This window comes from Panicum virgatum, chromosome 3N (assembly GCF_016808335.1).
Source record: "Panicum virgatum strain AP13 chromosome 3N, P.virgatum_v5, whole genome shotgun sequence".
NCBI classification, from domain to species: domain Eukaryota; kingdom Viridiplantae; phylum Streptophyta; class Magnoliopsida; order Poales; family Poaceae; genus Panicum; species Panicum virgatum.
In genome coordinates this window covers 59,979,106-59,994,644 of record NC_053147.1, presented here as the reverse complement: position 1 = coordinate 59,994,644, position 15,539 = coordinate 59,979,106, and the positions used below count along the sequence as shown (strand labels likewise).

The 15,539-nt window shown below is 44.7% G+C and overlaps 1 protein-coding gene across 1 annotated transcript; it reads left to right on the top strand.

The window, feature by feature from the left end:
• The first annotated feature begins 10,573 nt into the window (after nucleotides 1–10,573).
• Nucleotides 10,574–13,774, top strand: LOC120666417 (pentatricopeptide repeat-containing protein At4g13650-like). Its single transcript, XM_039946262.1, has one exon. It carries the CDS (start codon nucleotides 10,824–10,826, stop codon nucleotides 13,584–13,586), a length of 2,763 nt encoding a protein of 920 aa, XP_039802196.1. The 5' UTR covers nucleotides 10,574–10,823; the 3' UTR covers nucleotides 13,587–13,774.
• The last annotated feature ends 1,765 nt before the right edge of the window (nucleotides 13,775–15,539 follow it).

Sequence of the window (15,539 nt, the reverse complement as noted above, 5' to 3'; positions counted from 1 at the left end):
CTCCCGCGCCGCCTCCGTCGAGCTTGAGTGAGCCGTCGAAGTACATTACCCAATGCTCTGGAATGTTATGAGGTGCTGGGATCTAATTTTCCCACCATTCAGCTAAGAAGTCGACTAGTGTCTGTGACTTGATTGTTGTTCTTGGCTTGAAGTTGATTTCCAAGGCTCCCAGTTCAACTGCCCACTTTGAAATTCGTCTGGTGGCATCCCGATTGTGGAGTATATCCCCCAATGGGAAGTCAGTTATCACTGAGATCTTGTATTCATCGAAGTAATGCCGGAGCTTCCTGGAGGTGATTAGAATTCCATACAGAAGTTTCTGAATTGATGGATATCTAACCTTTGATTCAGAGAGTACTTCGCTGATGAAGTATACTGGTCTCTGGACGCCATAGGCATGGCCTTCCTCCGATCGTTCGACTACTATCACCGTACTGACTACATGAGTAGTTGCAGCGATGTAGAGGAGTAGTTCCTCGCCAGGTAGCGGAGCTGTCAGAATTGGTGGTGACTGGAGGTGATGCTTGAGGTCCTCGAGTGCTTGCGCGGCTTCTGTAGTCCACTCGAATTTATCTTGTCGCTTTAAGAGCTTGAAGAAGGGTAAGCCCCATTCGCCAAGTCTAGACAAGAATCTGTTCAAGGCTGCCATGCAAGCTGTAAGCTTCTGGATGTCCTTGATGGTAGCTGGAGCATCCATGGCCATGATGGCGTTGATCTTCTCTGGATTGGCTTCAATTCCTCGGTTACTGACGATGAATCCGAGTAGTTTTCCAGAGGGTACGCCAAAGACACACTTAGTTGGGTTGAGCTTCCAGCGGAATTTACGGAGGCTGTTGAATGTCTCTTCCAGGTTAGTAATAAATTGATCCTAGGTCTTGGTTTTGACGACGACGTCATCAACGTAGGCTTCAACATTGCGATGTAGCTGATTGGCGAAGCACAGCTATATCGCGCGCTGGTAGGTAGCTCCAGCGTTCTTCAAACCGAAGGACATGGTCTTGTTGGCGTAAGCCCCGTAAGGGGTGATAAAGGCCGTCTTGATTTGGTCTTCTTCTTTCAGGGCGATCTGATGGTACCCTGAGTAGCAGTCGAGGAAGGGTAACAGGACACATCCTGCTGTTGAGCTGATTACTTGATCAATGCGTGGTAGCCCGAAGGGATCCTTTGGGCAGTGCTTGTTTAGATCGGTGTAGTCGACGCACATCATCCACTCATTGTTGTTCTTTTTCTAGACACGCACAGGGTTAGCCAACCATTCAGGATGGTAGACCTCTTTGATGAACCCTGCTGCGAGTAGTTTTGCCAGCTCTTTCTTGATGGCTTCTCGCTTGTCCGGTGAGAAACGCCTTAGCCGTTGCTTCTTTGGTATGGCTTTAGAGTCGACTTTCAAGGCATGCTCGATCAACTCATTGGGCACCCCTGGCATATCCGCTGGTTTCCACGCGAATATGTCTCGGTTGGCCCTAAGGAAGTTGACGAGCTCAAGTTCCTATTTGTCACCCAGTCCTGCTCCAATGATTGTTGTTTTGGAGTCCCCTCCCTCTTGTAACTGAATAGTCTTGGTGCTCACGTCACCGGTTGGTTTGACCGATGATTGGCTTGGCCTTTTGGAAGGCATCGGCTCCTTGAGTGATAGTTCCTTAGCAGCCGCAAGTATTTCGCTGACAGAGCTAGGAACCCGGATTGTGGCGGCATGGTCTATTGCTTCCTTGTCGCACTCGAAAGATTTGAGGAGGTCTCCACGTAGTGAAACAACTCCTGTGTTGCCTGGCATCTTGAGGAGCAGATAGACGTAGTGAGGTACAGCCATGAACTTGGCTAGTGAAGGTCTTCCCAGGATGGCATGGTATGAAGATTCGAAGTTGGCTACTTCGAATTTGATGTATTCTGTCCGGACGTTCTGTTCTGTACCGAATGTGACTGGGAGGGTGACCGAGCCAATTGGTGTAGAGAAATTTCCGGGGTGAAAGTGATCGGGTGCTCTAGCCTAAGAGGGGGAGGGGGTGAATTAGGCACTAATAAAAACTTTGACCTATGGCTCCAACAAGTTTGCACAAAACTTATACTTAAAACAAGCTATATAGATGTGCAACTAGGTTGTTCTAGTGTAAAACCCCTATCCCAAAAGAGTTTAGCAACCTATACCCTTTCCTATCAAGAAACTACTCTATGAAAGTAAAGGCATACAAATTGCTAGTATGAAATGCGGAAGCTTAAAGAGCGGGATAGGAGATAGCAAACTCTTGACGCGGGTGTTTATCCCGTGGTTCGGTTAGCCACAAAGTCACACCTACATCCACGTTGTTGTAGCACTCACTAAGAGTATTGCTACTCGGCCACCAAGTCTCTTCCGTGAACACAATCACGGTCACCTTGGCCCCGGGTTCCACTAAGGAGCTTCTCCACAAAGGATGGGGGTCTCCACGTCCCCCGCACAAAGTGTCGTCGCCGCTCCACACCAAGTCGGAGGGTCGATGACATTGCCGGCAAGCTTCACGCTCCAAGGTGCCGGCGCACCAAGCTCTTGTTTTGGTTCACTAGAGAACCACAGCACAAAGGCTCAAGGCCTTGCAATCACACTCACTAAGAGCTAATCTAGCACTCACACTTTACAAAGCTAGTGCTATAAGCTAAGGATATGATCTATGAGCTCTTGTATGGCTTGGAGATGTTCTTGGATGTGTATGAGGTGTCTTGGGACTCCAGCAATCTTCAAATGGCCGGGGTGAGGCGTATATATAGGCCACCAAGTCTTGTAGCCGTTGCTCCAACGGTCAGCAGAATTCTGCGTATCACCGGTTGAACCGATGCCTCTGGCAGGGGTAGCGTCGGTTCATCCGGTCACTCACAACCCAAAGTAGCCGTTGAGCTTCTGACAGCTGACGCAGTGATCACCGGTTGAACCGATGCTTTGTACCGATGCACCACCGGTTCATCCGGTGCTTAAGAATCTTCTCCTGGGCGCTGACGTCATTGCACCGATGCCATACTCCGATGCACCGTCGGTTAAACCGGTGCTGAAGAAACTTCTCCTAGGCACTTGACATCGTCTCTGGAACATAGGACGCCCAATGCACCGATGCCCTTTCTTGGACCATCGGTTCAACCGGTGCCTATAGGCTGACTTGGCTTCGATTTCCACCTGCACCAAACATCAAGGCGTCGGTTCTTCCGACAAGCATCGGATGCACCGATGCCTAGGGTTTAGGCATCGGTTCTTAGCGGAACCCCCGTAGGGGCGGCCCTCCGGTCCTTGCTACGCCTATATTTTCTTTCTTTTTGTCATCACTTGAACCTAAAAGCCTGAGAATGGTTATCTTAACAATCATGTTAGTCCAAGTGTTGTGTTGTCATTCGATCACCAAAATCACACGAAATGGCATAAATGGTGCCATGTTCGTTACACGGGGACGATGCCATAGAAAGGAGCCTTGCTTGGAGTGAGCAGACCCATGTAGTTGAGGCCCATCTTTGCCAATGTGCTTGCAAAGATCAAGTTGAGCCCACTTCCGCCGTCGATGAGTACTCGAGTAAGCTTGGAGCCCTGAACGACTGGATCGAGTACTAGCGGGAACTTTCTGGGTTCAGAGAAGCTAGTCCATTGATCTTCCCTGGAGAAGGTAATGGGGACCTCGCTGTATTTGAGTGGACTCTGAATTGCTGGCTCAACTAAGAGGATCTCTCTGAGTAGGAGCTTCTGAGCTCTTTTGGAGAAGCTGGGTTCTCCTCCAAATATGACGTTGAAGAGATTTTGTTGCTGTTGGAAACCGTCGTGGTCCTTCTTATCGTCTTCGTCGTCTTTGTCTTGTTCTTTCTTAGGGGCGGCTGCGGGTGCCGAATGGAAAGACTTGCGCAGGATCGTGCATTCCCACATCGAGTGGTTGCTCTTGGGGTGGATTGGACGCCTCTTGTTGTGGAGAATCTAGTCGAACTGGTCTTGTGGCTTGTCGCCCCTCTTACCACGTGGTGTGCGATCCATAGTGCCGACCGTATCGTCTGGCTTACACTTGCGTGTAGGATCCCACTGGTTGCTGGGGCCTCCACGGTCATTGTGGTGTTTTCCGTTGTTGTCATTGTTGCGGCGGGGAAAGCGACTGCATTCTTGCTCCTCTTCGTCTGTCCAGCGCTGCATCATGTCACGTAGAACTACCACAGTTTTGGGCTGATTGCGCCCAAAGTCGCGGTACAGGGATTGGACGGTGATGCAGCTCTGGAAGTAGTCGATGACGTCGTCGTCGGCAACGTTGGGGATGGTGGCTCTTGTATCGAAGAAGCGCTTGACATAGGATCTAATCGACTCGCCTTGCTCCTGTTTACACATGGACAGGGCGTGTCGAGTAGCTACTCGATGTAGCGACCCTTGGAAATTATCGATGAAGGCCTTCTTGAGGTCATCCCACGAGTGTATGGACTCACGCGCCAAGCTTTCGAGCCACGTGAGGGGTGCGGGCTCCAGAGCCATCGGGAAGTAGACGACCTTGATGTTGGTGTTTCCCCCTGCAACACTAACAGCGGTTGAATATAAACGTAACCATTGAGCAGGGTCTTGCTTACCGTCGTACTTCTGGATGTTTGTCGGCTTGAAATCCTTTGGGTACTCGATGTTGTCGAAGACTCTGCTGAGGGCGAGGAAGCGATCAGAGTTGTCCGCAAGCTGTGCTCTGCGTCTTGCGTTGATGATATCCCGTGCATCCATGATGGAGTCGGCTACCTCTTCCCTGTTATGCCCACGGTTGTTGTTGCGGTTTGGCTGAGGCCCAGGAGCTTGGTTTGCTTGCGGTTGGCCACCCCTGGGGTGATGACTGCTCACAGCTTCCTGATCCTCTTGATTTCTTTGGTTTTGCTGCTCCTGCTGTTGTTGACGCTGGTGGCCTCCTGGGGTACGGCTTGCCTGAGGTATGACTGCTGCGGTAGCCCTTGATCGTGTGCCATGGAGTGAGGACAGTGGGTTTTGTCTCTCGAGTTGTTCAACAGAATTCTTGTTCTTGGTGAGATTTATGACTCGGTCTATCTCTGGATTTTGGACATCGTCATGAGTCGTAGGGTTGCTTCTGTCATCACAGCAATTGGTGTTCTGAAAACTAGATCTATGACGTTGTTGAACTCGTTATTGAGGTTGCGTGGTGGAATTCGAGCACGTTCAGCTGCATGAACCCTGCGTGCTTCTTTTCGTTGATTCCTTGCCCTACGGGCTATGCGAGTGGCTTTGTCTTCATCAGCTGGAGCGTCTTGGGTCAGATTGTCTGCTGAGATCTGATCCAAGGCTTCGTTTGGATCATGGTGGCTTGGAGCACCCCCGGGCTGGATGATTACCGGAACCAAACGCTCATGAGAGAAGCTTTCCAGGTCTGATTTGTAATCAGCTAGAACAGTTCCGCTGGAGCCAGTTTCCCTCTCAGTTTTGAGGGGAGTGTCGTGTTGAAATGGGAGATCATCAATGATGGTGACTTCTTGCAGATTGTCAAGTAGTTCTACGAGGGTATGGCCTCGGCAAGATTTGAGTTGCATCTTAGCCAGCACATTGGTGATGAAATCCAGGCTGTCTTGAGGTGACTCGACTGAATCTGGGTAAACGTCAAAAACGGGCGCCTCCCGGCTAGCTGTGGCTGATTGGTTTTCGACATGAAGTAGGCGATCCAAGCTATTTTTATAGGAGGATCTAATCATCTGTTTGTAAACAGACGATGAATTGCACAAACCAAAGACGGGTTGCGCAATAAGAGTCTCAATCCGAGTAGAATTCGGTCTGAGATCGATTTGAGTCCGAGTAGAACCCGACTTGTCTTCGAGTTTCGCCTCGATCTCCTTGGCGAGGTCGGGAAGCAACGTGACGCCGCGATTACAGGATCTGGCAATCTTGTTGGAATCTTCCGATGTAGAGATCTTCGGTGTGGGAGAGTTGGTTAGGTGGCTGTCGAAACCGCCCGAACCATTGGCGACGCAGACCCACGAGCCGAAGATGAAGGTGGCGCCTCTAGGGGGCGTCATGGTGCTGAAAGAGAAAGTGGCCATCGAACTCGCCGATGAACTCGCCGAGTCCCCTACCTGGCGCACCAACTGTCGGTGTTTACCGCCAAGCCTGCTCAGGGATACCCTTAGCAGTAGGGTTTGTAGGTAGGGATCGACGGCTCTGGAACTCGATGGTGCAAGGAACACAAAGATTTAGACAGGTTCGGGCCGTGAGTTGCGTAATACCCTACGTCTTGTGTGGTGGTTTGTATTGCCTTAGGTGTAGATGTCTTTCGAGGGGGTCCATGCCTGCCCTTATATATCTGGGGGGACAGGGTTACATGGAAAGTTCTAGCCGAGTACAGTTGGAGTCCTTCTACAACACGATCGGGTAGTTTCCTTGTCCTGCAGCTAGTACTACGCCTATTCGGGTAGTTACAAAAGTGGTAAGGTACATCCATGGGCTATCCCTTACTCTAGAACATTCTATGCCTGTGAGCAGTCCCGCTGTCCCGGGTCTGACAGATATTGGGACATATGATACATTGTACTCTTTTCTTTATGTGAGTTTTTTCTTTTGAGGTTCCTCATATAAAGTTTTTGATGAGGCAATGTTAACACAAAGTTATATGCTATATCATCTAGTTTTCCCCACCGGGATTTTTAGAAGATGATATTTGAAGCATATTGACCATAGGGTCAATGTGTTATTAGACTAAGACTTTGGGTTATCTCAAGGGTCTACTGACATTGGTTATTGTATATTATGGTGTTTCTCCTTATTTTTCCCACTGAGTTTTAAGGAGTTTTACCTGATGTACCGGTATTATTTTGGTTTTTCCCACAGGGTTTTCCAAAGATTCTCGTCATATTTTTCCTAAAAGGTTTTTGGGGGAGTTATATATTGTATCGCATCTCCTGATTTTTTCCATAGGGTTTTCAAGGAGTTATTCGATTGATTACAAGACCATAAGAAGATCAAATTGATTACAAGACCACAAGAAAAACAAATTGATCAAGGGGGAGTGTTATGAAGGAATTGGGAATTAGTGATCAATTCTGTAATTAAGTAGTTAATTAGATTAATGACATCATTATGATGTCATTAGGTAGTTACAATTCATAAAGGGGTCATCCCAAAGAGACATGTCCCTTGAGTCCTTGTCTCTTGGTCTTGTATATAAGCAACAATCAATCAATGGAAACACATCTGTTCACTTTCATTCCTAACACAATGTATACCAGTAGAAGTAAATAATCTTATTTCTTTTCTTTATTCTCCGATGTTCTATTCCTAAAGTTTGATGCATACATGCACACATATTATCTTACGGCTGGTGCATCGTTGTCATGCACGGGATCTATAAATTCACTATTGCAGCAGGTAAGATACATTCCTCTATTTTGTGCTCACCACTTCTATGGTCATCATCACCTCTCAAAATCTGACACGTGTTAACTTTTATAGGATTCCTAATTAAATAATTTCTTCAAAAAAAATTGGTGGACTTTATAATATTCTTTTACTCAGTCCATGTGGCAACAGAGTGATTAGTCATATGATTATATGGCTAAATGATTGCAAGATGTCACTAAACTAGTGTTAAGCTGAGGTTGGATGATTAGTGCACAGGTTTAGTTAGTTAAGGGATTGATTTCCACCAATTAAAATATAAAGACTGAATATCATACTATTGCCATTCTTAAGGGGTGAAAAATACACTTCTTCCTTTTAATTTCAAGTTAGCATTAATTATATTCGATGAACTCTTTCCATTAACCTAGCCATTATTTGATTATAGAAATCAACGTTCTATATACTTTTCTATTATCATGCTAATTTCAAGCCATACTTGTACATGTAGCTTAAATAAATTTATTCTATATGGACTAATTACATAGGTAATTTTCTTTTTAGCTTAATCCAAATAAAAAAATCATTTTCATTAATTATATTGATACATACTTTTATTTACTATTTTACATTACAATTCATATACAAATTGAATACTTATTTTCTTATTTCTAATTCTAAATTTAACTATTTATTAATCATATTTGACATTGAACACTTATTAAACTTGTAATTTCTTTTTTAACTTTGAATTTGATTATTTATTAGTTGAATTTTGACATTTACTATTTATTGAGCTGTTTTTTCTTTCTAATGTTTTAATCGCTACAAAAGCAATTACTAATGTTTTAATTTTCAATTCTAAATATATGTATTCATTAGTCATATTCCATATGAACTTTTGGATCAATTGATAATTTTATTATGTTTTTAATTTGAATTAGCTATTTACGGTAGTATTCAACATGTACTTTTTTATCAAGTGCTATTTTTTAATTTGGAATTTAGCTCTATACCAATTGTGTTCGTTGTGGACTCTTTGGTCCTAATTTTTTTAAATTCTAAATTTAGCTATTACTAATCGTATTTGGTAATAACTCTTCGGTCATATCCTAAGTCTTATTTTTTATTAAAAAATCCATAATAATATATTTTTAATTGCATTTGATATGCACTCTTTGAGTTAGTTTAGACCGTTAGATCTTCATAAACATCTAACGATGTATATTTTTATATTTTTTTCAATTGAGATGGGAACTTCTAGACCATCTCGACGTTAATACCCTCTTATTAATATAACAAATTTAATTGTATAATATGTTATTTATTCATCATATTTGATATGGACACTTTGAGTTAGTTTAGAATGTAATTTTTTTTATAAAATCCAACATTATATATTTTTATTATTTTTCAATTAACGTGAGAATTTCTAGACCCTTTCAGCGAATTTGATAGTTTATTTTCAAACTTTGTTGTTAACGTAGGAATTTCTAGATTCTCTTATGAACGTGATGTCCCTTATAAATGTGGAAATTTTGAACTCTTTTAAACAAATATAATGGTTTTTTTTAAAACTCGATCTAGCCGCACACACGTGCTAGCGCTGGACGTACAGACCTCGCTGCCGCCTTTCGCACGTGCGCACGTGGCCTCGCCACCTTCGTGCTTGCTCGCGTGCCAGGGTGCCACTCGTGCGCAACTCGCTGCCGAGGCCTGGTTCGTGCAAAGCTTGCCACACCGCCATGGCAGCCTTGTCGCATTCAACGCCCATAGATGAAAAATCAAACATAGTGTCCGAAATCAAATGCCTAGCAAATTGATCGACTCTCCTTTTTTTAGGAGAAATTGACTCTTAGATGTTTGAAATTGAAGTCTGATTACATGAATCATTAGCTATTGGAATGAATTGATAGGAAAGAGTGATACATGCTGGTAACACCGTACCTGGCGGTAGCAGGATTAATTTGACACGCACGCACACAGGCCCATGGCACCGAGCGGCGGGATGGAGTGCTAGCTGCCGAAATTGATGCTTGGCTGAGCATATGTAGAGGAGATCGTGAGGACCAAACAGCAAGACTTAGGCTCTCCTTGCATTGCTGAGAGAGAGATGGGAGGACGGATGAAGCATAGAGATTAGATTGAGGAGAGAGAATGGAGCCACATTAAGAAACCGTATGGTTAAATTTAGCAGCATAGACACCATCCATAGATAATGTAGATTGGGACTTCCCTAACACTTTTTAATAGTATAATAGATTTAATTCCATGATAAGCTATTTATTAATTGTGTTTGCTATGGACTCTTTGAGTTAGTTTAGACCGTTAGATCTTCGTAAAATTCAACGGTTGAAATACTTCTCTTTCTTAGATTAATGTGGGAATTTCTAGACCCTCTCGGCGAACGTGGTGGCTTATTTTAACACTACCTTATTAATATGATAGATGAAAAAGAGAGATTTACCATATATTAGAAGTATTTTGGTCCACTTATTAAATATCTGACATATTGAGAGTGAATTTAACGGAAGTTCCTATAGTTATAAACTTATAATGTTAAGAAATGAATGAAAGTTAAATTTCAATATCAAATAAGGTAGACAAAAATTTTGTTGGGCCTTCTGAGTAGACCTGGGCAAACGTCGGGTCGGGTCGGGTTCGGGTCGGGTCAAGGTCGGGTCACGGGTCGCATAGGACGGCCCGCGCCCGACCCGTACCTATCACCGGGTCGGGTCGGGTTGGCCCGTGCACCCTGCGCGGGCGTGTCGGGTCGGGTTTTTTTCGGGTTGGGTCGGGTTTTTTGGCCTTTGGGTCGGGTTTTTCGGGTTGGGTCGGGTTTTGGGTCAAAAATCACGGCCCGTGCCCGGCCCGTTGATTGTTGCGGGTCAAAAAATACGGCCCGCGCCCACCCGCCACGTAGCTCGGGTCGGGTCGGGTCGGGGTTTTTTCGGGCGGGTTGGGTCGGGTTGTTCGGGTCGGGTGACCCATGCCCAGGTCTACTTCTGAGGAACCGGATTTTTATTCAATGCCATATGAAAAGTTTCCTCATAAATTTTCGAGTTACTCCCATTGTATACTTCCATTTTTGCTTTTGACAATAATATTTTGATTATTTCATATGCGTAAATTGATTTGCTCAAATGATATGTGTTAAGGTCCTATGATTTACTTTGAACCAATAAAGTAGGCGAAGCATGTAAAAATCATGTTACCTGATTTGGGCTAAATGGGTCGATTTTGGGAAGCAGGCCCAGGCGCAGGCGGAGCTTTGCTTCCTTGCTGCCCGCGCGGACGCTAACCGCCAGCAGCTAGCGCCTCATCGACACTTTCCCGCCCAACCGCCGCCGCCGCCGCCGCCTCTGCCGGGCCACGCCACTGGCCTGGCCTCTGCCGCCACCATCTCGGACCTCGTCACATCTTCTACTCCCGCTCTCGCGCGCAATTCCGCGATCCTCACGAGCAGACAGCGGATGATGACCCCTGTCGCGCTCGCGCCGCGGGCAAGGTGTTCGACGGAATGACGCGTCGGGAAGCGGCGGCCTCGCTGCACCGGTCTCTCGCCTGGTTCGTCGCGCATGACGGCACGGAGAGAACCCTCTCGCTCGTCGCCGCGAAGGCCAGGCAGCACGGAGCCCTGGGCTCGGCGGACCTCGCGTGCGCCCTGCGAACGTGCAGGGGGCGCGGCGATCGCTGGCCGCGTGTGCTGGAGATCCACGCGACGTCAGTTGTGCGTGGGCTTGGGGGTGACCGTCTCATTGGCAACCTGCTGATCGATCTGTACGCGAAGAATGGGCTCCTGAGGTGGGCGAGGCGGATGTTTGAGGATCTGTCTGTCAGGGACCATGTCTCGTGGGTTGCAATGCTGTCCGGGTACGCACAGAATGGTCTTGGAATAGAGGCTCTCGGATTGTTTCGCCAGATGCATCGATCTGCGGTTGTTCCCACTCCGTATGTTCTGTCCAGTGTGCTGAGTGCTTGTACTAAGGCAGAGCTTTTTGCACAAGGTCGGCTGATCCATGCCCAAGTTTACAAGCAAGGATTCTGTTCGGAGACCTTTGTGGGGAATGCGCTTATTGCTCTCTACTTACGATTTGGATCATTTAAGCTAGCAGAAAGAGTATTTTCTGATATGCCGTTCTGTGACAGAGTGACATTCAATACATTGATCTCAGGACATGCTCAGTGTGAACATGGTGAGCGTGCTTTGGAAATCTTTGATGAGATGCAGTCGTCAGGGTTGAGGCTTGACTGTGTGACAGTAGCTAGTCTGCTTGCAGCCTGTGCCTCTGTGGGGGATCTTCAAAAGGGAAAACAACTCCATTCATATTTACTGAAAGCAGGTATGTCTCAGGATTACATAATTGAAGGCTCACTCCTCGATCTCTATGTGAAATGTGGGGACATTGAAACAGCCCATGAGATCTTTGATTCAGGTGATAGGACGAATGTGGTACTATGGAATCTAATGCTTGTGGCATATGGGCAGATCAGTGATCTAGCAAAATCCTTTGAAATCTTTTGTCAGATGCAAGCTGCTGGTATACGTCCCAACCAATTCACCTACCCGTGCATTCTGAGGACTTGCACTTGCACTGGTCAAATTGAACTTGGAGAGCAGATTCATGCATTAAGTATAAAAAATGGCTTCGAATCTGACATGTATGTTAGTGGTGTACTGATAGATATGTATTCCAAATATGGGTGGCTTGATAAAGCTCGTAGAATTCTTGAAATGCTTGGAAACAAAGATGTGGTCTCATGGACTTCCATGATTGCTGGATATGTGCAGCATGGCCTTTGTGAAGAGGCTCTTGCAACATTCAAAGAAATGCAGAATTTTGGAATTTGGCCAGATAACATAGGACTAGCTAGTGCTGCAAGTGCTTGTGCTGGAATCAAAGCAATGCGCCAGGGCTTGCAGATTCATGCTCGGGTTTATGTGTCTGGTTATTCAGCTGATGTTTCAATTTGGAACACGTTGGTAAACCTGTATGCAAGATGTGGAAGAAGCCATGAAGCTTTCTCTTTGTTTTGGGCAATTGAACATAAGGATGAGATTACATGGAATGGAATGGTCTCCGGTTTTGGACAAAGTGGTCTATATGAACAAGCTCTCAAGGTATTCAAGCAGATGGGCGAAGCAGGTGCCAAGTACAATGTGTTCACATTTGTTTCCTCTATAAGCGCTTCTGCTAACCTTGCAGATATAAAACAAGGAAAACAAGTACATTGTAGAGCTATTAAGACAGGGCACACCTCTGAAACTGAAGTTTCCAATGCTTTGATTTCACTATATGGAAAGTGTGGAAGTATTGAAGATGCCAAAATGGAGTTTTCTGAAATGTCTGAGAGGAATGAGGTGTCATGGAATACTATCATCACAAGTTGTTCACAGCACGGACGTGGACTAGAAGCTTTGGATTTATTTGATCAAATGAAGCAAGAAGGTCTAAAACCAAATGATGTCACATTCATAGGCGTGTTAGCTGCTTGCAGTCATGTGGGTTTGGTTGAGGAAGGCCTTAGACACTTTAAATCAATGTCAAATGAGTATGGAATTACTCCAACACCTGACCATTATGCTTGTGTCGTGGATATTCTTGGACGAGCTGGTCAACTTGATCGTGCAAGGAGATTTGTTGAGGAAATGCCAATAGCTGCTGATGCAATGGTTTGGAGAACCCTTCTCAGTGCTTGTAAAGTACACAAGAATATAGAAATCGGGGAGCTTGCTGCCAAACATCTCTTGGAGTTAGAGCCTCATGATTCAGCGTCGTATGTCCTTCTTTCAAATGCATATGCTGTAACTGGAAAGTGGTCCAATAGGGATCAGGTCAGAAAGATGATGAAAGATAGAGGAGTAAAAAAGGAACCAGGTCGTAGTTGGATTGAAGTAAAGAGTGCAGTTCATGCATTCTTTGCTGGTGATCGGTTGCACCCCTTGGCTGACCAGATATACATTTTTTTAGCTGATCTAAATGACAGGATAGCCAAAATAGGGTACAAACACGATAATTACCATCTCTTCCATGAAAGAGAGCAAGAACAGAGAGATCCCACTTCCTTCGTCCATAGTGAGAAGTTAGCTGTTGCTTTTGGGTTAATGAGTTTGCCTCCTTGTATGCCCCTTCGGGTGATTAAGAATCTTCGTGTCTGCAATGACTGCCACAATTGGATGAAATTTACCTCTAATGTCACAGGAAGAGAAATTGTATTAAGGGATGTGTACAGATTTCACCATTTTACCAATGGCAGTTGCTCATGTGGAGATTTCTGGTGAATTATGTGCTGTGTTCATTGTTAATGTTTCCATTTGCACTTATTATGATGTCACTTAAGTATTTTAAGTGGGACCTACAAAGTTCTTTCAGTTTAACATGTAAATCTGACATTGGAACTCAACAGATAATGCAATGTTGAGAGCTTTGGATCAGATATTCTTGCCCATAATATGCTAACAGTTTTCCATCCTTGTGGTAATCAATTTGGTCTTAGATACTTTGATTCAATGTATATAATTATATTTTCCTTGTTTCAGGTGAGACCCTTTGTTGCACTGCAAGCAACCTTTGCTTCATTGGAAGATTGAGTGATTGAGTAGTTGCCAGTAAGCAGGCATTGGCAGACCTATAAAATCTACCAAGTGGTGGGAAATCAGATTGAAATGATACAAAACATGTTATTCAGGATCCAAATCTCCAAGATGGACCCCAATTCCTGTGAGTATGTTTTGATGGTACATGATTTTAATAGGAATAAAATCCTCATTAGGACTGGGCCTGAAGTGAGAGGAGATGGTATTTAAATCCAATAATTCGATAGCAACCATCAATCCAGGTAGTTAATTGTTTCAATAGATTACATGTGTCATACTTAATAATAAAAAATATTCTTACCCTTTACAAAGTTGGAGTCGATAGAAATGGTTAAGTTATTGTAATATGTCAGGCAGAGGCAGATCGGGCTGCCAGTACCAGTAGTACTGATCCTCCTGTATTTATCCATGCATACATCTTTTATCATGGCCACTGAAGAATGGAGTACAAGGTTTATACTAGTACTGCTACACATCTTTCTTCAGAAATATAGATCGTATGAATTAGAATTCTTTCAGTATCTGTACAGTAACATTCATTGGATCAGGAAGCACAGTTACATCAGAAATTTGGCAGGCTAACAACTAGTAATGTTGTCTTCACAAAGTGAAAGAAGTGCCATGCTTATCTTACGAGCAGCTAGTGACTCTTCCCCTTCATTAGGCGACCTCACTCCAGTCTCAATGGGGGTTTCATGGAGAGTTTCATGACATTAAATTATATACCACATCATCAATTTTGTTGGCATGGCGAGGAGAGAGGAGGGAGTTTCATGGGAACTCAGACAACACAGTTACCTAGTTCTCAAATCTAGGTAATTGTGTCATGAAACTGTGCACTGAGAATGGCCTAGGGTGCAAAAAACAACATATACAGAATGGGAGCAGCAGAAATCCTGAGGCATCTATGCAATTATTACACCAACGATGATAACTATCTCGAATCCCTGAAAGAAGCTCTACTTCAAGCAGTGCCAAAGGCAAATGTCTTAGTTTCTTCTTTTATTTACATGATATATAGCTGACGGGGTCCTTGTTATACTTGTAGTAATTGCACAAGTGACAACTCACGACATGCAGCAGTTTCCTTTCAGTGGTAGGACGATATGCATAAAATGCTTTACGTCCTGCTAAAGATTGGAGATGGATATACAGAATCCACCTACGCATGCAGCAGGCAAGTTACCCTCAATGGGGCCAGCTGCTACTATCGCTCATACCATTTCCTGGTTCAGAAGTTACCGTGCTTCTTTTTCGAGGGAAACAAAAGAATTATCAGTCCTTATCATTTGTGACATGGTCCTCATTGGCAAAAACCATGGAGCTTTCAAGATCTAACATGGTTACTGAAGCCGTGGACAGTGAGTTGATCAAGCTCTCCATGTCTCTCTTAGTGTAGCTGCACCTGTCTTTGATCATGGATGTGACCATCCTCACAGTGAGTTTAACTATCATGAGGCATACAGGCGTGCCATGGTTGTTCCCGTCTACCATCCTTTGGAGCCTCAATGGAAAGTTGATCGTACACAACTCCAGGATAAGAGGGCTGCAATCAAACACAACTCCATCTCTCGGGCCATTGCTATCCAGTTACGGTGGAGAATCTCCTGGAGAAGCTGCAACCGAGTACTTAAGTTA